The 23,974-nt window shown below is 57.5% G+C and overlaps 1 protein-coding gene across 11 annotated transcripts in view; it reads left to right on the forward strand.

The window, feature by feature from the left end:
- The window catches only part of JAKMIP3 (Janus kinase and microtubule interacting protein 3), a 97,156-nt gene that overhangs the window by 23,924 nt on the left and 49,258 nt on the right, over window positions 1–23,974 (forward strand). For 10 of the 11 annotated variants that reach the window (XM_032282033.1, XM_032282031.1, XM_032282034.1 and 7 more), the window contains exons 2-3: window positions 6,910–7,186; window positions 21,376–21,873. In XM_032282033.1, coding sequence (XP_032137924.1) covers window positions 6,914–7,186; window positions 21,376–21,873 — 771 coding nt within the window. In that variant the 5' untranslated portion in view covers window positions 6,910–6,913. The remainder of the gene's footprint in view (window positions 1–6,909; window positions 7,187–21,375; window positions 21,874–23,974) is intronic. The other variant, XM_032282040.1, reaches the window with a different exon arrangement.

Genomic DNA, 23,974 nt, shown 5'->3' on the forward strand with positions numbered 1-23,974 from the left:
AGCCGGGCGTGGCGGCAGGCGCCTGTGATCCCAGCCACTCAGGAGCCTGAGCAGGAGACTCGCCTGAACCCGGGAGGCGGAGGTTGCAGTGAGCGGAGATCGCGCCATTGCACTCCAGGCTGGGTGACACAGTGAGACTTTGTCTCAAAAAGAAAAATTAAAAATCAACCTCTAAAGGGCTGCCTGCCTTGAAGCAGGGCACCGTGAGCTGGGGAGAGGAAGCAGGAGTTCCCCGTTTCCCTCAAATCGCAACTCACCCCGGCAGGCGTGGCTCCGTAGCAGGCCAGACAGATCCGGTGACACTTTTATTTATCTGAAGCATCTTTTTGTTCCTTCCCTCCACACCAAATTCCACTACTGAAGACTTTAAATCTGTTTTCTGCAAACTATTAGGAGTTTGTGCAAGATCAACATCAATCAACTTCACTGGAAAATGTAGTTAGAAACGAAGGTTCTAACCCAAGTCCTTACTTCTAGACTCACTGCAAATCGCTCTGGCCCCACCTTCACCTGTCAGCCCTCCTCTGAGCTGCTAGCTTTCCTGGTGACGCAGGTGTCCGTAGTCCGTGGGGAAGACCCGTGAGCTGCGTCTGTGTTTGAGGCTGTTTTCCAGGACCAATGGTGACTGTGGGCAGCAGAGTGCAGGGCTCCCCTGGGCCTTGGGGCCTGGCACATCTGGCTGGACCCCGGACTGACGCTGGGTCAGCGCTTACCATGTTCTTCACAGGCGCTGGGTCTGCTCTGCCTCTGAAAGCGGCCCCATGCCACGCCTCGAGCATGCTGGTAGCCCTAACCTGGGTGATGCATGCGGGGTACCCTACCCAGAGCCTGGCCAGCAGCCTGACCATGTGCTGGGTGAGGGACATGGTCTGGTGGCTTTGGGTCAGGCAGAGCTGGGTACCTGATACGTGACCCCAGACAGGGTTCCCGCATCCAATTCTTTAACTGTAAATTGGACTCGGTGACATTCTCTGTTTCAGGGCCGGTGCCTGTGGGTGACTAGTCTCACCACACCTGCGATTTTCCACAGCGGTGGTCGAGTGAGAGCTGGCAGGCCAGGCCCGGGGTGGGGCAGACAGTCAGGGGCTGGGCCTCCGGGATTCCAGATGACCATGATGCTGGGCCTCCCTCTGGCCTCTTTTGGGCCTTTTACCTGGGGTGGTTGGTTGGTCTTGGGTGACATCCACACCGTGAGCCTCCCTCCCCCGGCCCCTACGCCCCTCCAGCCCCCAGAGCCCACGTGCTATGCCCAGGCCCTGGATCTTCTGCTTCAGAAACTCCTGTCCCACCTGAGTACAGCTCCTCTTTTCCTCTTTCCCGGGTTTCCAGGTGTGGAGCCAGTTCTCCGATCAATGATATTGACACCCAGGCACGAAGGGCCAGCTGGCGACCCCCTCTGAGCCCTATTTGTTTTTAATGGGTGAGGGGCTTCTCTTCAGGGTCACCTGGAAGCTCACGCCCGTCTGCCCCAGGGGAGAAGACTGTGGTCCCCGCCCTCTCTGCAGCCCTCTGCCGGCAGCTCCGCCTGCCAGGCTCACCGAGAGGGGCCCAGTGAACGGAGGAGGCCCCGGGGCCTGTGTCTTCACCCTTTCTCCTCCCACGAAGCCTAGGCATCTGTCAGAGGTGACCTGCGGGGTGGGCCTGGTGGGTCCATGCGTCCCCCTCCTGTGGGCTCTGATGGGCTCTCTGACCCTCCTCCATCCCCTCTCCCACCCCAGATATTGGATTTCCATGGAAATGAATCATCAGATCCGTCCTTTCTTCTCTGTAGATAAACTAGTTAGTCCAGAAAGAATCCAAGCCAAATGCTCACAGCCCTGTGAGGTCATGAGAGCTGCAGAGACATGGACCATCATGCCCCAGGATGCCCCCAAATCACAGGGGGTGGCTCTGAAGGCCACTCAGTGTGGACGGGTCTGACTTCTCGGTGTCCTCTGTGTCCCATGGTGGTCATTTGGGTGTTGAAGCCCAAATCCAGAGGCTCAATGCTTAGTAAACAGCCCAACGGGGACAGAATGGAACCAAGCCCTAACCGGGCCAGCCACCTCGCCAGTGATGGGGAGGTTCACTGCGGAGATTCACCGGTGGTGGAAACATCCTTCCTGGGGCAGCCTCCTCGGCAGCGACGCAGAGGCTGACTGAGGAGATTCACTGCAGAGATTCACCAGAGGTGGAAACACATCGTTGGTCGTAACGCTTTGCCCCCACAGGGAAACCTCCTGCCATAAAACAACTCACCAGAGGCCAACCTGGAGCATGTCCGCAGCCTCCAGACGATGACTGGGAAGTAAATTGTTTTTATACCTCCTCGGATACCCCGAAATAAAAGGCAATCTGTGCTGTTAATGTAATGACTCCCCCAAGGAAAGTAGGAAGGTGCAGTCCCGGCCTGAGACCGGCTGCAGACCCCTGTCCAGCAGGGGAAGCACTCTCTACTGGGTTTGGGGAGAGCCTGCGTGCAAACTACCTCTTTCAGACTAACAGGCTCGGGAGGGACTCTGGCTTTTCCTGGTCAAATGCAACTCGGCACATACGAAAGACGCCGAGTGCTTTAATGTACATTCTGATTACGTCAACGGTGCAAACTCATGGGTGCATTCATGGGTCCTCATCAGGCTGGTCCCCTGGACGCCGCCTGCCCTGTGCCTGTGGATCACGTGCAGTGTCACAGACGGTGCATCCCTCGGCACACCAGGCCCCTGGCTGCACAGCCGTGCTGTTGGTCGGCAGCTACCGTGCCCGCCCTGGTGATGGTGGGTTTGAGCAGAGTCCACGGTGCCTGGTGATGGTGGGTTTGAGCAGAGTCCACGGTGCCTGGTGATGGTGGGTTTGAGCAGAGTCCACAGTGCCTGGTGATGGTGGGTTTGAGCAGAGTCCACGGTGCCTGGTGAGGGTGGGTTTGAGCAGAGTCCACGGTGCCTGGTGATGGTGGGTTTGAGCAGAGTCCACGGTGCCTGGTGATGGTGGGTTTGAGCAGAGTCCACAGTGCCTGGTGAGGGTGGGTTTGAGCAGAGTCCACGGTGTCTGGTGATGGTGAGTTTGAGCAGAGTCCACGGTGCCTGGTGAGGGTGGGTTTGAGCACAGTCCACGGTGCCTGGTGATGGTGGGTTTGAGCAGAGTCCACAGTGTCTGGTGATGGTGAGTTTGAGCAGAGTCCACGGTGTCTGGTGAGGGTGGGTTTGAGCAGAGTCCACGGTGTCTGGTGATGGTAGGTTTGAGCAGAGTCCACAGTGCATGGTGATGGTGAGTTTGAGCAGAGTCCACGGTGCATGGTGATGGTGAGTTTGAGCAGGGTCCACGGTGCATGGTGATGGTAGGTTTGAGCAGGGTCCACGGTGCATGGTGAGGGTGGGTTTGAGCAGGGTCCATGGTGCATGGTGAGGGTGGGTTTGAGCAGAGTCCACAGTGTCTGGTGATGGTAGGTTTGAGCAGAGTACACAGTGCATGGTGATGGTGAGTTTGAGCAGAGTCCACGGTGCATGGTGATGGTGAGTTTGAGCAGGGTCCACGGTGCATGGTGATGGTGGGTTTGAGCAGGGTCCACGGTGCATGGTGAGGGTGGGTTTGAGCAGGGTCCACGGTGCATGGTGAGGGTGGGTTTGAGCAGAGTCCACGGTGCATGGTGAGGGTGGGTTTGAAGACAGTCCACGGTGTCTGGAGGGCTCATCTGCACGTGAGGTTCACGCTGTGTTGCTGTGATTCTCAGTGAAGGGACAGCTCTGCCCCAGCCCTCCTGTGACCCCATTGTGGTGGGGGGCTGGTGCAGTGCTTTCAGGGGTGTCTGCTCTGAGCTTGCACCTGCCCTGACCCCTGTTAGCTCCTGCTCCAGGGCTGATCCAAGCTCCCCAGGGCAGATGTAGCTGTGACCAGACTCTGTCATTGGTGACAGAGAGAGGATCTCCCTCCCTCCACTGAAGCCTCCCTAAAACAAAATTAACTACTAAATGCCACAAACAGTGGGCTACTTAGAAATTAACTCCTGGGATGGGTCCAGACGTTGACCATTTGAAATTAGCAAGCCAGGACCCTTTAAAATGGATTCTTTTTCAAAAACTGCTCCATCTACTTAAAATAGCAAAACCGTGGGAACGACAGCTGTCTCGACAGCCATTTTATTTTGCCTTTTCTCCAATGGTCCTGCCGGAGCCAGCAGATGGAGGAGTTTCTCCCGCCGGCAGTGAGCGCTGCACAGAACACGGTGCGGTGGCCAGGAGGGGGCAGTGGCGGCGCGGGCTCCGTCCCAGAAGGGTGGTGCCGCTGAAGGAAGCCAGAACCCTGTCTCCCCGGGGCTGTCCACGAGGACTTGAATGGAGGTGGGAACGTGCTCTTGGACGCCGGAAAGACGACCTCTGCGGGAGGTGGGACGTGGACCGGAGCGCTCGCCTGTGGTGGACGAGAACACGTACCCGAACCCCGGCGCACAGGATAGGACCCCGCTCTTCTCCAGTGGATTCTTCCTCTCCATAGAGGGGCCCCTTCATGGTTCCCCAGGGAGGAAAGCGGGAGGTGGGCCCACCTGTCACTTGTGTGGTTGGGGCCAGGAGTCACTAAAAGTCATTTAAGCGTCAGCTGGTGTGTCTCCTTCTAGAGCAGCTTGCTATCTAAGAGAGAGCAAAGCACCTTTAGAATCTCCTCCCGTTTCCAGGAGTCCGTGTCCCGGAAGGGCCTGCCTGCCCGACATCCTCTGAGTCTCCACCGGCAAAGCCAGCCAAGCCCCCTTCCTCCTCCTCCTCCTCAGGCCTCTCTACTCCTCTGCACTCTTTTTGGGCCTTTCCTGAGCTCCTGGGGTTTTGTCCTTAGGACAGAGCTGGAAAGGGGGGAGAGGCAGCACCTGCTGGGCCCTGTGAGCACCTACCCCTTTGTAAATGAAGATGCCTCTGACAACGTCCTCAGGGCAACCTGGCACAGCCTCAGCCCCGTCTGTGGGTCCAGCCCTGTCTGCAGTGGCATCCCGAGGGTACCTTCCTCTCCCTGCACCCCACAACGGCTCCGACCTCTGCCATCTGCCCGAGCCTGGTCCCTCCAGCTCCCCCCTCAACCACCTCACACATGCAGAGCTGACGTCAGCCCCGCTGGGCCCTCCCTCCCCGTCCAGGTGGAGGCCGGCGGCCTTGCAGGGTAAGAGGTGCCCAGCCTCTTCCCAGTTCTCCTTTCAGCCCCGCAGGCTCCTCACAGTTCCTGGGTATCTGTGTTACTTCCCCATGAGCCCCCTTCTGTGAGGCCATCTTCACGCACCTCTGGAGGCCAGGCCCACCTGGCTGCCCCATGGCCCTGCCCCTTCCCTGGTCACCTCCACTGGTCTCTGAACCCCATACCCACAAAGTTTGGCCTTCATCAAACTACAAGGGTCCATGTCCAAGTCTCCTTCCCAAGGTCCTGTGAGCGGGTAAACAGACTGGAGACAGACGCAGAAGTACGGGGAGCCCGTGTTCACCCCGAGAGGAGATGCGGGAGTCGGGGATGGGGGCTGTGTTTGCGGGGAAAGCCCCCGTGTGTGATCTGCCTGCTTGTCCCTTCCGTCCTGAGCCTTCGCTGCCCTGTAGCAGGTGACGACAGCAGAAGGTGCTTTTTTCCCTCTGCCAGGGAAAGCTGGTCACGGTGAGGATGGCAGGAGGGCCACAGAGGGACCCAGCGGACCTGTCGGGAGCATTTGGCAGCCAAGAGGAGTATCTGGGGGAGAAGAGCAGCGGCCTGAAGGAACCTCAGAGGGAGAGAGGAGCACCTGAGAGGGGAGGAGCAGCTGGAGGGGAGGAACACCTGGCAGAGAGTAGCTGGTGGGAGCATCTGAGGGAGTGGAACAGCTGGGGGAGGCGCCTGGCAGCGTGGTAGGAAATTGTGAGGATCTCACCAGCCTCGTCCAGTCACCTCTTCTGAGGCAGTGAGCATCTTCCACGGGGTTGAACCTGGAGGACTTGCTGTGACCAGTGGAGATCACTGATTGCCCACACCAGGGTCCCCAGTGCCTGGCCATGGACCAGTGTCTGTCCGTGGCCTGTTAGAAGCTGGGCCGCACAGCGGGAGGCAGGCAGTGGGTGAGGGAGTGAAGCTTCATGTGTATTTACAACCACTCCTCTTGATGGGACACAGAGCCATCTCCAAAAAACAAAAAGGGAATCCATCTCCAGGAAACAGTAACTCCCATCCCCTCTCCTGCAAGCCCTGGCAACCACCATTCTACTTTGTTCCTGGATTTGCCTCCTGTAGATCCTGAGTATATCCAATAAATCATATGGGACTTGTCCTTCTGTGGCTGGCTCATTTCACCCAGCCTAATGTCTTTGGGGCTCTCCAGCCGTCGTGTGTGTGTGAATCTCCCTCCTTGTTACGGCTGCATCGTGTTCTGTTCCGTGGATATTCTGCGTTTTGTGTAGCCACTCACCCGTCGATGGACGTGGGTTGCTTCCCCGGTGCGGCTGCCTGGGTTGTGCTGCTGTCCCAGGCCCTGCTCTCAGTACTTCTGGGCATTTCCTGGGCATGGCTTGCGGGTCTCTGTGGGGGAGCCCAGGTCATGGGGTCCCCTCCACCGTCTGAGAGCTCATGGTTTATACGCATTGTTGCCGTGCTGTGGCCTCACAGCCACGTGCGGAATTCTGGGTTTGAAGCTGGTTGCCCACTCTCAGTCTCTGATTCCTAAGGAGAAAAGAATTCACACATGCTGAGTGTTTATCACGCACAGGGTGTAGAGATGTGCTCTTAGATACGGGCTCCCTGTTTGGGGGCACCGTACGGAGGGCAGATGGGCTCTGAGGTCTGGGGCTGGGTCCCCGGCATGCCTAGGCCAGGTAGCGTCCTCAGTGCTGGGACAAGGGCAGGTGGGGGGGTCTGTGTGCCCCCACCCCGGCACACAACCCCTGAGCTCCAGGCCGAGGCTCCGGGGGGAGCTGCTCACGCGTGTGCTTCCCCCACCAGGTGAATGAGAAGATGTAGGGCAGCAACAGCCCTGGTGACACCTGCTGGGAGCTTGGTGTGGACAGCCCAGCCCAGCCCAGCCCAGCCCAGCCCAGCTGGAGAGCCCTGCCCCTGGGCGTCCCCCCGGCCATCCAGCCTCACCATGTCCAAGAGGGGCATGGGCAGCCGGGCCAAGGGGGACAGGGCGGAGGCCCTGGCGGCGCTGCAGGCGGCCAACGAGGAGCTTCGAGCCAAGCTCACAGACATCCAGATTGAGCTGCAGCAGGAGAAGAGCAAGGTGGGCTCTCCCCAGACCCCCGGCGCTGAATGCCCACCCTCCCGCCTCCCCCAGGGCTAGGCTTTTCCTAGGCCAGGTGTAGCCAGGGCCCTGTGGAAACGCCCGCCCAGTCCTAGAGGCTGCTTGGAACAGGCCACTTGGTGGGGGTGGGGAGGGGGGCGACAGGCAGTGGGAGACTTGAGGGCCCTGTGGGCAGAGGTGCCATGGTGGCTGCAAACCACAGTGAGCTCACAAAAATTACCCTCTGCTGCGCGGGGATGGCCCTCCTGTCTGGGGCCACAGGGCCTTGAGGGTCTGTGTCCAGTGGTGCCATCCCTGGAAAGGACACTGACTTTCCCACTTCAGCGTCCATGGTCGAACTGACCTGAAACAGAGTGGATATAGCTTTTGCATGGGAAGAAAGGAAAAAGATGGGCCATGGGCTTAGACTTCCGAGTTTGAGAACAGTGCCCGCTACCAAGCGTGGAGACGCAGGGACGCGCCCAGGGGAGGGGGAGGCCCAAGATGGCCCCTGGCTGGACCCCCTAGCCCTCTGGGTTCTTATAGCCTCTGGAACGCTTGGGCTGTGCTGAGCTGTGCTGGCAGCCAAGAGGGGGTTGTGGGGAGGGGCTGACCAGAGGCCAGGCTAAGCCCAGAGTGGGCCCCCCCTCCAACTGAACCTCTTTCCACCTCTGGCATCACCTCTGCCCTCTCCTTTCCATCTCCTGGTCCCCAGGAGCCGTTAGGGAGTGTGCCCGGGCTCCTGGAAGGAGGAGGTGAAGGAGAGGGCATCTGGAGAGAAGGCAGCACCAGGAAGGAGCTGGGCATGAGAGCAGGTGCCTGCCACAGGAACGGGGGCAGCAGGAAGGGCCTGGGTCACTGGTGGACGGTGTCCCCGCTCCGGGCCCTAATGCTCTTCCTCCTGTGTCTTGCCCAGCAAAGGCGTCTCTCTCAGGGGCTGCGTGGTCTGGTGGTGGAGGGGAGTCGGGTTATTTGGGGCCAGTTGCTTAACTGACTTACCCTCCTGTGATTCCACCTCCTTGTCATATCAAAAGAAGAGGAAGGTTTCCTGACATGTGATGATCATGTGAAGTTCAGGTTTTGGTGCTCAGGAGGAAAGCTGTATTAGAACATGAGTCATCCCAGCACACGGGGGGCGAGGCGGGAGGATCACTTGAGCCCAGGAGTTTGAGACCGGCATGGGCAGCATAGCGAAACCTCAACTCTACAAAAGAATGGGGACATTAGCCGAGTGCGGAGGCGTGCTCCCGTGGTCTCAGCCACTCAGGAGCCTGAGGAGAGACGGCTGCCTGCGTCTGGGAGGTTGAGGCTCTAGTGCGCTGTGATTGTGCCACTGCACTCTAGCCTGGGTGACAGAGCAAGACCCTGTCTCTAAAAAGTAAAAATGATTAAACTACGGCTGCACCCCCTCATTTACATATTGTCCTTCGAGTTGATCCACAAAACCTAAAATATTTACCACGGGGCCCCATGCCCGCCACCCCTGTCCTGCGGTGAGTTCCCTCCTCTGTCGGATGGACATGAACACAGCGCCCGCTGCCTGTGACCTGGAGAAGGGGTGCTCCCAAGGCTCCCAGGTACATCTCGGGGAGGGTCTCGCTCCTCGGACACCAGAAGGCTGAGGGCATGGGGACACAGTCGGAAAATGTGCGTCCAGCACTTGCTCTGTGCCAGGCATCCATAAATCACAACAATGCCCAGAGGCCCAGACTACAGGAGCACAGGGTCAGGGTGTGAATGACCCCTGAAAATGCGGAGTTTCCCCACATGGAGTCATCAGGCTGCCTGGCAAGCCAAGGATGTCATGTCGTCCTCCCTCTCCCGTTGTGCTGATGGAGGGAGAGATGGCTTGTCCAGCGCGCGGTGAGAATGAAGCTCTTTGTTTTACTGAGTAAAAATATAACAATTGTATTTTTTTTTTTTTGAGACAGTCTCACTCTGTTACCCAGTCTGGAGTGCAGTGGAGCGATCTCAGCTCACTACAGCCTCGACCTCCTGGGCTCAAGTGATCCTCCCACCTCAGCCCCCCAGGTAGCTGAGGCCGCAGGTGTGTACCACCATGCCTGGGTTTTTTTTTTTTAATTTTTTGTAGAGACTGAGTCTTGCCATGTTGCCCAGGCTGGTCTCAAACTCCTGGACGCAAGTGATCTTCCTGCCTCAACCTCCCAGCATGCTGGGATTACAGGTCTTAGCTACTGTACCCGGCCAATAATTACCTTCTTGACACAAACACCGCCTTGCAGACATCCCCACGTTGAGTCCTGGGTTCTCTGTCCACTGAGTTATGGCCGCATCGTGTAAGTTTATGTGCAGTTTTGCCAAAACACATCCGTCCGCAACACGCTGAGGGACACATGGTCCTCGACGGGCAAGAGGCTGGGCTCTCGGCTCTCCAGGTGCCGGCAGGGGCTCCGGGGCCAGCATCTGAGGGTGGAAACCCAGACCGCTGGGCACCTTACAGGGCTGTTTGGTTGTGCCCGGAGGAGGGTGCACCCTCCTGGCACAACGTGCAGAAGGCACCAGAGGAAAGGAACAGAGAGGAAGCCTGTTTGCCTCAGAGCTCCTCGGCCTGGACGTCCTCGCCCGAGGGTTCACATTACGGTGTCCTGAACAAGCGATCCGAGCCCGCCTCGTCAAGCGTAACCGACAGCATGCTGGACGCAGAGGCGGCCACTCCCTTTTGCCGACTGACCACGGCGCCTCTCGGAGTCGGAGCCACGTGGAGCCACGCAGCTTGCACGGGCTCGTCGGTGTTGTTCACGTGCCCCCCTGTGCTAGGCCTGTCGACGGCATTCAGGCTGCTTCAGCTCTGCCACCCTGTGCGTGGGTCTTGAACCACATGCGAAAGAATTCCTGTAAGAGACGTTCTTGCAAGCCGAGTCGCTGGGCCAGAGCAGGTCTGCATTTGCAGTTTGACGGTGACCTCCCCAGGGCCCGTGGAGAACAGAGAGGGCCCTTCAGCGAGGCCTAGCTGGCTCCCAAGGGCTGCTCCAGGAGCCGGGCCGGGAAGAGTCCTCACCGCCGGCTCATGCTGGCCAGAAGATGCTGGCTGCTCTGGAACCACCAGGGTTCAGGATCATGGCTTGGCTCTGCTCCTTCCTGCAGACCTCATTATTTGGGCTTAGCCAAGGACTCAGAAATATTCTCATCTCTGCCAGGGGGGCCTTTCTAAGCTGGGGTTTCACACCTCGCTGTGTAGCAGAGCCCCGACCTTGGTCCTGCTGGGGCAGAAGCTGCTGAGACGGGCAGGGAGGCGTTGAACCTGCCCAAGGCTGCTCAGCACCTGGCATCCTGGAGCCGCCCTCCCTCTCCGGGCCCCCTCCCTCTCCCCGCCCCCTCCCTCTCCCACCTCCCTCCCTCTCCCGGCCCCCTCCCTCTCCCACCTCCCTCCCTCTCCCAGCCCCATTCCATCTTGCCAGTCCCAGGGAACAGTGGCTTTCCCACATTAAAGGAGCTTTCAGGGGATGCAGAAAATAATTATTCTTTGTCTTCTCAACTTCCAGGGACTGCTGCTAATTGAAGCAGGGGCTGGAGAGGAAAAGGCGGGTGGGCCAAAGATGGAGCCTCGGACAAGAGACTCCCTGGGCCACCAAAACCCCTGGACATCCTCTGACCCTGCCCCCATCTCATTAACGTGTCCTTCCTCCAGCTCCTAATCTGTCCCTCCCCAGCCTCCTTAGCCCACCCCTCCCCCGCCTCATTCACCTGTTCCTCTCCTTCCTGGTCCTGTCTCCCACTGGTGCCTCCAAGCCAAACCTGGACCTTCCCAGCCAAGCATCACTGAAAGCATTCAAGGCTGGGCACAGTTGTTCGTACCTGTAATCCCAGCACTTTGCAAGGCTGAGGTGGGAGAATCACTTGAGCCCAGGAGTTCAAGACCAGCCTGGGCAACATGGTGAAACCTGGTCTCTACACAAAAAACAAATTAACTGGGCATGGTGGCAGTCACCTGTAATCCCAGCTACTCAGGCTGAGGTGGGAGGGTGGCTTGAGCCCAGGAGGGCGAGGCTGCAGTGAGCTGTGATTGTGCCACTGCATTCCAGCCTGGGTGACAGAGTAAGAGTGTCTCAAAAAACAATTTTTTAAATTAAAAACATTTGTGGTTAAAAAAAAGATTGTGTGCACATGTGTGTGCATGCAGAAAAGCATATGGCAGACAGGCAGATAGCCACCACCTACAATTAAGAAATGACTGCGTTTGGGTTCAAACAGAAGCAAACTAGAAGCTCTGCCCAGCTGCCTGCCTGGGTTCCCGTGCCCTCCGAGAGGGCTGAATGCCCCTGTGCCCTGGTGTCCTCCAGGCCTGAGAACGACAGTGAGGGTCTCACAGACGGCACAAGGACTTCAGCTCACTGCACCTGAGAAGCCTGAGGACCCTGGAGCTCCTGCCCCTTTTCCTCCAGCTCCCACCTGGGCATTCTCCCTCCCTGCTCCGTTCCATGGATGCAGGAGTTGACCTTCGAGTTTTCCTGAGCAGGGAAGGCCCTGAGGCTGCAGCTTCTGCGTGGTTAGAAACAGGACCACGGGCAGCCGTCAGAGGCCCGCAGCTCTCCCATCTCCACAGCTCACACAGCGTTTTGACCTCTACCACAAAAATGTGGGGATCCTTGATCTGCAAAACACTTGCAAAAGTCACAGCCAAGTAGGGAAGAGAAGACAGGAATTCACTCCTTCTGATCGCCAGCATCGGTGCTTCTGCAGGCTTTACTGTGTCCACGCTAAAAGTAAATCATCATTGCAACCCCAGGACAGGTGTCTGACTAGACCTTCAGCTATGGAACCGGAGCCTCCTGTCTGATTTCCAGCAGATCCCGATGCCTCAGAGCAGCCATGGAAGCCCAGTTCTGGACCTCGAGAGGGAAATCAGTGGCCGGCCAGAGGAGCCCTTCCCGGGACAGGCTGACCCTGCTCCATCAACCTCTGGCAGCCCGGAGGGACGGGCAGCGCCTGAGCCGGTCTGGAATCTGGCCGTGGCCTGGAAGCTCCCACAGCCCACTGGTGGCCAAGGCAGCCTCTGGCAGCCGCACCAGCTCAGGCGTGGGCAAGTGCTTCCAGCTGCTGGTGCGTCCAGCAGGGTATAAGCCTTCACGACTCCCAAGGCCGGATCCAGACGTGGGTCCACCCATAACTGGGTGCAGCCTGCTGTGCATTTTTCCTGTGGTGATGGGAAGATGTGCTGTCACGTGGTGATTAAATCCATTTACATTGAACAACTGAGCAGGGGGCGCTGCTTGTTTCTCTGTCATGGTCCCAGGCTGCCAGGCACCGGGGAGCTCATCTCTTTATGAGGAATTCTCAGCACATCCAAGTTCTGCAACTGCATCACCACATTTTGCAGGTTGTAATTTTCAGGGCAAAGAAGGTCCCTGTGAGTTCTGGAAAGAGCATTTGGGTTGCAGACCGATGGTTAATCGATCGCCGAGGAAGAATTGAGTGGAATGAGATTTGACAAGTCAAGAATAAAATGACTTGAGTAAAAGCAGGACACTTCTGCAGGTGCCAGCCCTCTGTGGGGGGAGCTGGGACCGTTCCCATGAAGAAGATCCCCCCATAAAGGGGAGGGGCTCACAAGGAGGGCTCCCATGGGAGCCGCATGGGCGTGAACTCAGCCTTGTCTGGAGGCAGGTGCAGCATGGGCTCCTTTAAAGTGGGGAAGAGGCATGCATGTCGGGGGCGCAAGCCACCATGTTTTTGTTGTGGACACGGAGCCTCTAGCTCTGGCCTGGGCACAGCAGGGCCCTCCTGCCTATTCCGGGGTCTGGCCGCTGCCTGCCTCCTGCAGGTTGAGCCCTGACTCTTGGAACTGTGTGCTGGTTGAGGAACCAGGGCAGGGAGCAGGGAAAACTCACACCTACAGCAGTCGCACCTTTAGGAAGTGCCTGGAAGGTCCTGCGCGATCCTGGCTCTAACTGAGGACCTGCCAGGAGGTGGGAGACCCCATGGAAGCCCCGGCTTCTTGCCCCCACAAGAAATGCGTCCTGGACAGCTATGCCCCCATGGGCCTGTGGAGGGAGGCGGCAATGACAGGGACAGGGGCCGAGGCAAGGGGTGGCGGAGCCAGCAGATGTGGTGGGTGGTGCTGGGGTCACTGCTGAGGAAGGGGCCTTGGAGCAGAGACCCCCATGAGCACAGGGAGGCCCCAGGGTGGGGATGGCTCCAGGTGGGGCTAGAGCCCAGGTGGACACGGGGTGAATGGGGACAGGTGTGACCTGGAGTGTCAGGAGGGCCAGGCAGGTACAGCCCTCATGGGGAGGGTGCAGGAGAGGTCAGCAGAGGTGGCCACGGACCCCAGGGGCCGCAGTGGGGGGGCGGGAGGGAGCCTGGTAACCTATGGTCTGCATGGGGACACTGAAGGGAGAAAGGGGGTCGCTGATCACTCTGCTGGAACAGCAGGCAAAGCTGGCCTTCCCTGGCTGCTGGGCGTCCCACTGTGGTGGGGCAGGGAACTTGGGCCATGCTCCAGGCCTGGCCAGCAGCCTCCTGGAGTGTTAAAGCTGGACATGGCATGATTCTATTTGCATGTTATAAATGTCTTTATGTATTTAAAATATTTCAATGTTTTAAATATACCCTCTTGCTGCTGTGGGAGGGGCTGAGGGGAGCAGAGAACCATGAGAGGCAGCTGCTCAGAGGTCCGGGCCATGGCTGAGGGTGGCAGCCGTGGAGGGGGATGGGCAGAGGCGCCAGCATGTGTGGGCAGGCATTGGGTGGAGCGTGCAGGTGGACGGTGCAGGGATGCTCTGGGCTTGGGCCTGAGGCCCGGTGGCCGGGCTGCCCTTTGCTGAGGTGGCATCTGGGCGAGGATGATGGGCATTGGGCACCGGAGGACATCAAGGACTCTACGTGGGACAGGCCACCGTGGAGCCTCACAGCAACACCCCGGCGGGGGCGGCCAGGTGGGCCATGAGCGTAGGTGCCCGCTGTCCCGCGGGGTGCATGGGCCTCAGGTGTGGGAGTGGGGGTCTCTGGGTGGTGGGCGATGCTACCCGGAGGACAGGGCAGGGGAGACGGCTGGGACCAGCCCTGGGCACTCAACTCGTCAGCTGGGAAGCCCCGAGAGGGCAGCAAGGAGGCCGTGCTCTTCTGCTTCACCCGCCTCACGCTTGCTTCCAGAACATTCCATCTGGCCTCTGTTCTTTCGGCTGTTAGGTTTTAAGAAGGATCTTTTTTCCTGGCTCCTTATTTTGTTCTATTGTATTCCTCAGTGTTTTTGTCTACGAAGATTTGCATGAATGTTTTGCATTTGAAAGAAGTCCCCTGCCTTCCCCGGGGGCTGTCTGCTCATTACTGCGGGAACCTGAATGTTCTGTGCCTGTGGGAGTGGGGGAATCGTTCCCAAAAAGAGTCTGGGATCCGATTCTCCTTGTCCACAGCCACACGTCTCCCTGGAGAGGGCAGCGCTGCGCCTCTCCTCGCACAGCAGCTCCCATGGTGGACCCATCTGATGTCCTTGGTCAGCCTCCTGCCGCCTGCCTGCAAATCCCCTCACCCGCTCCGTCTTTCCCTTCTGCCCCGTTTGGCTGTCCCATTCTTTCCTACTCTTCAGAAAAAAACAGTTCTCATCCCGGAGCATGCACAGTTAGGGTTTGAAAGACCGTGACCTTCCCACCTTCTAAAGCACGACTTCCTGAAACGTACGGGAAATACACCTGCCTGGTGACCAGGACGCTGCACACACCTGGTCTGAAATCAGGTGTTACCTCGGTTCAGGGCTCACTGATCACTCTTGACTTGTACCTGCCAGGATTCTGTCATAAAGCCCTGAGGTACATGACCTGTGAATGGCCAAAAGCATTAGCAATATTAAGGACACGCAAGTCAATACAACCCAAATGCACCCAGTTGCTTCTACACACGCAGGTCCCTGGGGTTGCTGACTGGATGCTCACTGGGGAAGTTCTGCCCTCAGAAGCTCCCGAAAGCCCCTCTGCAGGGGACGCGGCCACCAGTTCCAGGCCCTGAGATGTTGCGAGGCTTCTATGGTGGCGATTCTGATACCCAAGGGTGCTGTGGGCTTTCTCTCTGCTAATGATAGGGAACAACGCTACCTGACTGTCCCGGCCTGAGGAAATTGCGGAAGGAGTCAGGTTGTGTTTACTCTGCAGACTGCCCGGCAGCCATTAGAATCTCGTGGAGGAAGGTTTGCTAAGAGGGGACTCCTCATCGTCTGGCTGAGAAAAGCCTGGGAAAGAGGCAGCAGGGCTTTTGTGGCGCTTTCCTGTTAAGGAAAAGTGTTGCCTGTACCCAGGTCACGGAGACACGTTCCCATGTTTTCTTCTAGAAGATGTGGTGTTTTGCCCTTCAATTTTAGATCGGAAACCCAGCTGGGATTGATTCTGGCACGGGCTGTGAGCAGGGCGTGAATGTGGATATGAGATGGACCTGGCACCATTTACGTAAACAGGCTTTACCTGCTGCACTGCAGTTTCACTTTTACGATAAATCCGTGGCCACGTGTGTGAGCCTGTGTTGCAGACAGCGCCACTGGCCGGTCCTCCACTCCTCCCGGGAGGACGCCCATGCTGTGTGACTTTGCAGAGCTTTGCTTTGTTCTGGCCAGTGCAGCGTGACCTGGGAGCCCAGTTCTCTGTGTTCCCTGCTTGCTTCTCCACCTCTGTCATCTCCTGGAGGACGCTGTGTCTACACTAGCAGCCGGTCTCAGGAAAAGTGCCACATGTTACCCACTGAGCCCAGCCTGGCCACCTGACTCCAGCTGACCTCTACACTCGTGAGAAAAAAAATGAATAGCGGTTGCTTCTGTGTAGCATGGCAAAAGTTTACTTACTATTTTTGAGACAGGGTCTCACTCTGTCACCCCGGCTAGAGTGCAGTGGTGATCATGGCTCACCGCAGCCTCTACCCCCGGCTCAGGCAACCCTTCCACTTCGTCCTCCCGAGTAGCTGGGACTACAGGCATGCACCACCACACCTGGCTAATTTTTAGATTTATTTTTTGTACAGACAGGGTCTCGCTGTGTTGCCCAGGCTGGCACTGAACTCCTCACGCCATCCTCCTTCCTCTGCCTCCCCCAGTGCTGGGATTACAGGATGAGGCACGGCGTCCGGACAGCAAAAGTTGCCTGTTAGTGGCAGTAACTTCCTGATGGAGTCTGCTTTGGATTCTCTTCCGTTTTGGTTCTTTGCATTTCCATCTACATTTTATAATCCCTTTGGAGATTTGCATTTTTTTTGTAAAAGCTTCTATACATTGAATTGCATTGAATCTGTAGATCAATTTGGGGAAAATAAACGTTTATAATATTGAGTCTTTGGGTCGATGTCTGTGATATATTCTTCTGTTTGTTTAAACGCTTTTAAATTTCTGTCAGTAGCACTTGGTAGTTTTCAGCATAGAGGTCTTGGGCGTGTTTTCTAGCACGTATTCATAAACGGTACTTTTGATATTTTCATTCCTAATTATTTGCTGATGATTTAAAGAAATGCAGTGATTTAAAAAAATATTTGAATTGAGCGTTCCTCAATGTATTCATTTCTTCTTTCAACCAAATCCAATGAATACATATTTTTCCAGGATATAGGCAAAGCGTGGTGAGCGGCTGTTGAGATCCGGGTCGGGGTGAATTGTGCAGGAAGTGTTAGCTGGCGTGGCTCCGATTCCGTAAACACTTCCCCAGCTGCCAAACGCCAGTCCGTTCAAATTAGCGCTGAGCACGGTCATGCTCCACAGCTCTGGAATCAGCTCCAGCACTGGCGGGCTCTGCGGTCACGGCTGGAAGCCACCTGGTGGATCACGGCTAGAGGTCACCCAGGTGGTCGCTGCGATCATGGCTAGAGGTCACCCTGGTGGGTCGGTCACTGATCACGGCTGGAGGTCACCCTGGCTGGTCACTGTGATCACTGTTAGGGGTCACGCTGGTGGTACGCTTCTGTGATCAGAGGGCACTCTGGGCCCCTGCGACCAATGGACTGGGAACCCACCAGCAGCCCAGAGGAGGCCTCTGCACAGCCGCCCGTCAGCCCAGCTGCACTCACCTGGGCCCTTCTAGGTGCCACAGCCGTGGCCTTGCCCTCCAGTTTCCTGCATTCTCCTGGAGTGACCTCGGGAAATTACGGCTGGTTTAAAACAGAGATGTTGACTTGTGTGTGACTCGGTGCCAGCAGGACAGGCCTGGCAGAGGGGTCGGTGCGTGCCCCTCAGTGCGTGTCATTCGCGGACAGGAAGTCGTCCCCACGTAGTTGTCCCCAAGGAGGACCCACAGTTCTAGAGCAGTTGTCGGGGGTTAGTGGAGAAAGTTTCTCTGGAAATAAGACTGTGGAGAAAAATGTTTCTGGTGGAAACGTGGCTTGACTGTTCCTCATGAAAAGAAAGGACTTTGTCCGTTTCATTTAAGACTCTGTCAACCCTGGAGCAGTCCTGAGAGCCCAGCATCCCCCGCTCCCACTGGAGCCGTGAACATGTGGCCACATCCTAAATGAGTACAGCCGTGTCCAGCCGTCAGCGGGCGTTGGGCAGCTCCCAGGAGCGGGAGAGCAAAGCCCTTGGCAGCACAGCCTGGCCACAGCGGGCAAGGGGTCCCGGCACTGGGGTCCGAATGCAGGACCCCACAGTGTGTCCTCCCCCAGCCCCAGACAGGGCTATTTTGTTGCTTATTAGAAGAAGTGCCTTTTCTCTGCAGTTTAAAACAGTAACAACACAATCTCAATTCCTGGGACGTATCTTTGATTTAGATACCAGTAATTCTCCATGAAACCTTTCAGTGAGTTGCCGATTCGAGGGTGAACTCGGGTTTGCCTGAGCACTGCCTGCTGCCTGAGTGTCCCGCAGGGCTTCTCACTCAGGTGAGGCCTGGTCAGGACTGTCATGGCCACCTGTCCTGGGAGCGTCGGCTTCGTGCCAGTCCGTGCTGGTCATTGGATCTCACCTGAACGAGCAGGGCATGGTCCATCCTTGTGGCATCCAGGTCTGGCCTGAGGGTTGAAGCCGATCTTGACCCAGGGAGGGAGCAGAGTGGTGCCTGTCACTGCTGAAACGCTGGTCTGCAGGTGACATGGGTGCCCTCATTTATTTTCTTTTTTGAGAAGGAGTCTTGCTCTGTCACCCAGGCTGGAATGCAGTGGTGCAATCTCGGCTCACCGCAACCTCTGCCTCCCGGGTTCAAGCGATTCTCCTGCCTCAGCCTCCCGAGTAGCTGGGACTGCATGCATGTGCCACCACACCCTGCTAATTTTTTGTATTTTTAGTAGAAATGGGTTTCACCGTGTTAGGCGGGATGGTCTCTATCTCCTGACCTCGTGATCCACCTGCCTTGGCCTCCCAAAGTGCTGGGATTACAGGCGTGACCCACCACGCCCAGCTGGGTGACCTCATTTCTAGGCATAGGACAGAGCCACCTGGGGTGGCCAGGCTGGGCCGGGCCGGCTGCACTGGACCCTGTCCAGTGGAAAGGGTGGCCTTGGGGCCTGGCCGGTGTCTACGCTCTACCTCCTGTACACCCTTCAGGGTCTGTTCTGATGCTATGTGGACTCCACCCTGAAGGGTGGCCAGGCCTGTGGCTACCTGTTGGCTTCTGGCTTGGTTTCCCCCCGAGTCACCCCTGCTTCACCCCCACTTCACTCCTGCAGCTGGACAGGGTCACACCAGTGTGGCTGCCCAGGCCCATGGGTGAGGGGAGGGCTGGGGCATCCTTTAGAAACTCACAAAGACACCTGATGTCCCATAGATCAGGGTGGCGTTGGTTTTGAACTGGCGGAAAAGCACATTGGGCCTCACAAAATGTGACCCAATCTGGGCAGAGGTGAGGGAAGGAGGTGTTGCCCTCCACTCTTTCAGAAGCAGAGTGAGTGGATGTTTCAGAAACGACTTTTGTCCTGCTCACATATGTCAGAGCCACCCAATAGCCTCAACCACAAGGTTGCCAAGCCCCATGATGCGTATGTGCATGCACCTCTGCATGTGTGTACGTGTGTGCGTGTATGTGGGGGCACGTATGCATGTGAGTGTGTGTCCATGTGTGTGGTGCGTGCCTGCGTGTGTGTCTGTGTGTGCCTGTGTGTGTGTGGTGTGAGGTCCTGTGTTTCCTGCGAGGACCTTGCTTGTATTCTAAGCACAATTGCGGGTCCCTCAGGGACTGAAGCATTGAGCTTTCTGCTCCACAGGACCCCTCTTCTGTGGGGATGTGATCGCGGTACAGCTTGGGGAGGTGGGTTGGAAGAGGACATGGCCCTGCGCAGGAGAGCAGGTGGCAGGCTTGGGAGACACCACGGCGGGAGCTGACAGGTTTGCTGACAGTTGGGGGTGGGATGTTGGGAAGGGTGGGAGCCAGAGCAGCAGCTCTGGCTGAGAGGGCTGTTGTCCCAGGAGCAGGGCTGCGGGGGAGAGCTCTGCTGGGACAGATGAGACGTGAGATGCCCCTTGTATGGCTGTATTCCTCAGGTCCTGGCAGGAAGCAGATGACGCCCAGGGCATGGCTGAGAGGTCACCCAGAGGCTGTTTCTTGAAGTAGACAGGGGAGGTGGGAGAGCCAGGGCCAGCGGGGGCTCCATCCTGTGTCTGTAGGGGCGAGGGGTGTGTCTGTTAGGAGAGATGGGGCATGTATGGGGGGGGCCACCTCCCAACAGAAGTGAGGACTACAGACGGAGCTCCTGGGCCTAGCGGTGGGTGTCCGTGTGGTCACAGTCCCCGTGTCCTGCTGGGGCCACCCACTGGACCCAAGAGGAGCCAGAGAGTGGGGGTTCTGGAGAGGCAGCTTCACAGGATAGCCCCTGGCACACAGGACATAGGACCCACACTTACCATGGCCTGGTCCCCAGAGCTCCAGAGAAAGGGCTGGGCCAGTGATGAGAACTTGGGGGTTTGTAGCATGTGATGGCCTTGGAGGCCCGGAAAGGAACAGGGGGAAGAGAGCAGGGGCTGTGGGTGCACCCCAGAATTGGGAGGCCAGAAGATGGGGGCTGTGGGGATTGTGGGGCAGCCAGGTGAGCGGGAGCCCTGAGCCACGAGAGCAATCTCACAGGGGCTTAAATGCTACAGAGGGGTCAGGAGTCCAGCATGGGCCTGATGCTGTGCTGCTGGGTGGGGGCACCAGAGCCCCAAGATGGCAGGGAAGGGGGCCAGGGCGCCGCCGTAGACCCAGGGCAAATCTAGATTTCAGCCACTTTCTCACCCCGTGAACGGACTCTGAGCACCCACTGTACACCAGCTTGTGGATGGTTAACAGTGTGGACAAAGGTTTAAGCACTTGGATGAAGACAAATGGCCCAGGGTCAGAAGCCCCCTCGTTCCCCACAACCTAGAGCTCAGACATCACCCTGGGGCTCAGCAGCTCAGATTTGTTTCTGGGTTTGCTGAGAACATCATGGGACTTACGTGCAGCCCCTGCCTGTGGGTGAGGACGCAGGGAACAGGGCGGGAGCTGCCTGAGGACACCGCAGGCTGTGGCCCTGTCCCCACTCCCTGCAGCCCCCACCCACTCCTCGTGGGGCTGTGTCTGAGAGGAAGAGTGCCCCCTTTCCTGGTGGGTTCACCCGGCCAGTGACGATCTTGCCTCCTTGTGTGGCCTGATCCTGGATTCGGTGCACAGACTTCCGTGGAATCCTCCGTGACTGTGTCCCCAGTCTCACCTTCCAGGCTGGGTGTCCCCTCTGAGGGTTCTCCTGCAGATCCCACAGCTGCATATTCCCGCTCTCCACCAATCAGGTTTGATTTCAGGTTTTAGTAGCCATGTTAAGGAGTAATTCCATAATAGAAGATAACCCCCAAGTTTCAGAAAAATCTTCCCCAAATGTACATTCAGGTGTGAGTGTGTGCATGACGGGAGATCCCCTCCAAATGCACATTCAGGTGTGAGCGTGTGCGTGGCGGGAGATCCCCTCCAAATGCACATTCAGGGGTGAGCGTGTGCGTGGCGGGAGATCCCCTCCAAATGCACGTTCAGGTGTGAGCGTGTGCGTGGCGGTAGATCCCCTCCAAATGCACGTTCAGGGGTGAGCGTGTGCGCGGTGGGAGATCCCTTCCAAATGCACATTCCGTCATGAGCGTGTGCATGGTGGGAGATCCCCTCCAAATGCACATTCAGGGGTGAGCATGTGCATGGCAGGAGATCCTCTCCAAATGTACGTTCAGGTGTGAGCATGTGCATGGTGGGAGATCCCTTCCAAATGCACATTCCGTCATGAGCGTGTGCATGGTGGGAGCTCCTGCCACACTCGGTCTCGCTGTTGTCTTTCAGGTCAGCAAAGTGGAACGTGAGAAGAACCAGGAGCTGAGGCAGGTGCGCGAGCATGAGCAGCACAAGACTGCGGTCTTGCTCACGGAACTGAAGACGAAGCTGCACGAGGAGAAGATGAAGGAGCTGCAGGCCGTGCGTGAGGCACTGCTTCGGCAGCACGAGGCCGAGCTGCTCAGGGTCATCAAGATCAAGGACAATGAGAATCAGCGGCTGCAGGCGCTGCTCAGTGCCCTGAGAGACGGAGGCCCCGACAAGGTCAAGACTGTGCTGCTGTCTGAGGCCAAGGAGGAGGCCAAGAAGGGCTTCGAGGTGGAGAAGGTCAAGATGCAGCAGGAGATCTCTGAGCTCAAGGGTGCCAAGAGGCAGGTGGAGGAGGCACTGACGCTGGTGATCCAGGCGGACAAGATCAAGGCCGCGGAGATCCGCAGCGTGTACCACCTGCACCAGGAAGAGATCACCCGCATCAAGAAGGAGTGCGAGCGGGAGATCCGCAGGCTGGTACGGGGCCGGGCGGGGGGGGGCATGGGCGCAGGGGTGGGCGGGGGGCACCGGGGAGGGCACGGGCATGGGTGCAGGCATGGACTCAGGAGCACACGGGCAGCACCTGGGTGGCTCTGGCTTCACCCCCCCCACGGCACTCTCAGCACAGGCTCCTCATGCCACCCCTGTTGGTTTTGAGGACCCCAAATTCATGAGACCACTTGAGAAGGTTCAGACGCCCTCCAAATGCACATTCAGGTGTGAGCGTGTCAGCCCCACGGGGCAGGCCAGACTCCCACCTCCCCTTCTCAGCAAGCACCAGTTCTACTTCCTTTTGTAACTTGCACCAGAGCAAGAAACCTGCAAGTCAGCACCGCCCATCCCCACCGCAGGGTTCACCGATGCCTCCTCCTAGTGTCCCGGGTCACACCTGACGCAAGGCAGGGCTCAGTGTTTCATGGCAGGAGTTCCACACGTCCTCACAGGGGGACTCGGGGAATTCTCTGGTAATTCTCCAGTTGAACTCACTGGATCCAGAGAGGGGAGACCAGGAGGCCCCGGGGCGGGTTGGGGGGTGATGGCCCCCGCAGCTCTGAGTTGCCCGTCTCTGCCGAAGCATTGCACTTGGGTTGGAGCAGAGGAGCTGCAGGTTTTGTGGGTCGGTGAGGTCTAACAGTGGCACCTGCACCTGCTGCATCCTAATAGCTCCAGAGACCCAGGCACCCCATGCCAGGTGCCAGGGAAGTCGGTGTTCTCAAAGACACAGTGTTCAGCTGAGAGAATGTCCAGAGACTGCAAGGAACTGATTGCACCCGATGATCCTTGTCCTTTGGAGTGGGGACTGTCCTGTGATTTGGGGGGAATGGAGCTCTGAGAGGTGTGCACCCCAGCCCTGCTCATCAGGACCCAGAGCCCCAGGCATCTTGGTGGGACGCAGTGGTCTTGCCACATGTGTGGCCGGGCACCTGGGGCAGCTCCCTCTGCCTGCGTCCCGGGGCCCCTGGTCTCCAGGGATGGCCTCCAGGCTGTGCCAGCACGTGGCACTCCCAGAGATGGGCAGCCACTCTCTGCGCCTACAGCCAGGAAGGGAGAGCCGGCCATTGTGGGGTAACTTTGACCTTGCCATGGCATACACACTGGTGCCCCCAAACGTGCCTTTCCAAAGTGGTCCTTGTTCCAACCTCCCCTACACCTCTTTACCCCGTCCTGAGCCAGCCCTGGTAAGAACCAGGCGCTCTCCTCGAATGCCACAGTGCTTGCTTTTCTGTGTGGGGAGGGAGGAAGTGGCTGCCATTGTGGGAAGGTGGGAGGGACAGGCGGCCGCCACTGCCCAGTGCCACGTGGCCCTTTCATGTGTCTGGTTGGATGTGATGCTCTCAGGAGAGGAAGACAGCTTTCTCCTTAAGGAAAGGCTCATTACAGACCAGCAGTTCCCTGCTGACTCCTCTCAGCCGCGACGTGAGCCCCAGAGGCTGATTCTTCTGGATTTTATTTCAGATTTTCGAAAGCAGGCTCCAGCCTGTTTCCTCACACCCCATCCCCACCTGGTCTCTCTCCTCCACTCGGTGTTTTTGCAGGCAGGGGCAGGCAGATCCTAAAACTTAGAGCAAAACGCAGGCGTGTCACTTGCTCTGTGGGTTTTCTTTTCCCAACTTAAGGGCATCATGTTACGATCTAAGGTCTTACATGTTAAAGTACATCAGTCTGATTTGTTTCTCTCTCCCTTTAGGATGGGTACTCACTGTGTCTTGTTTAAGAAATCTTTTGATCCTGAAGTCACAAAGCTTCATCTTTAAACGTTTTATAGTTTCGCCTCCCATACTTAACGTCTAGAGCAGCCCTTACTTAAAAGATCGCCCCCACCCCACAGTGCCTCTCTGCTGGATCCCACATGTCCTCACAAAAGTGGACTTCCAGGCCTGTCTGATCATTAGTCCCTCCTCCACCCTACTTTTTAGAAATGATCCTCGCCCTATAAAAAGCCCCATTTTTGGAGTAGCACCTTCTCCCACCTTGTTCGCCTTCGAGAATAACCTGCCTCTTCTTGGCCCTCTATAGCTCCATATAAATTTCAGAATCATCTTTTCTCTAAATAAAAAAAAACTGTTGAAATTTGGGG

This window comes from Sapajus apella, unplaced genomic scaffold (assembly GCF_009761245.1).
Source record: "Sapajus apella isolate SASKATOON/1434 unplaced genomic scaffold, GSC_monkey_1.0 scaffold13, whole genome shotgun sequence".
NCBI classification, from domain to species: Eukaryota; Metazoa; Chordata; class Mammalia; order Primates; family Cebidae; genus Sapajus; species Sapajus apella.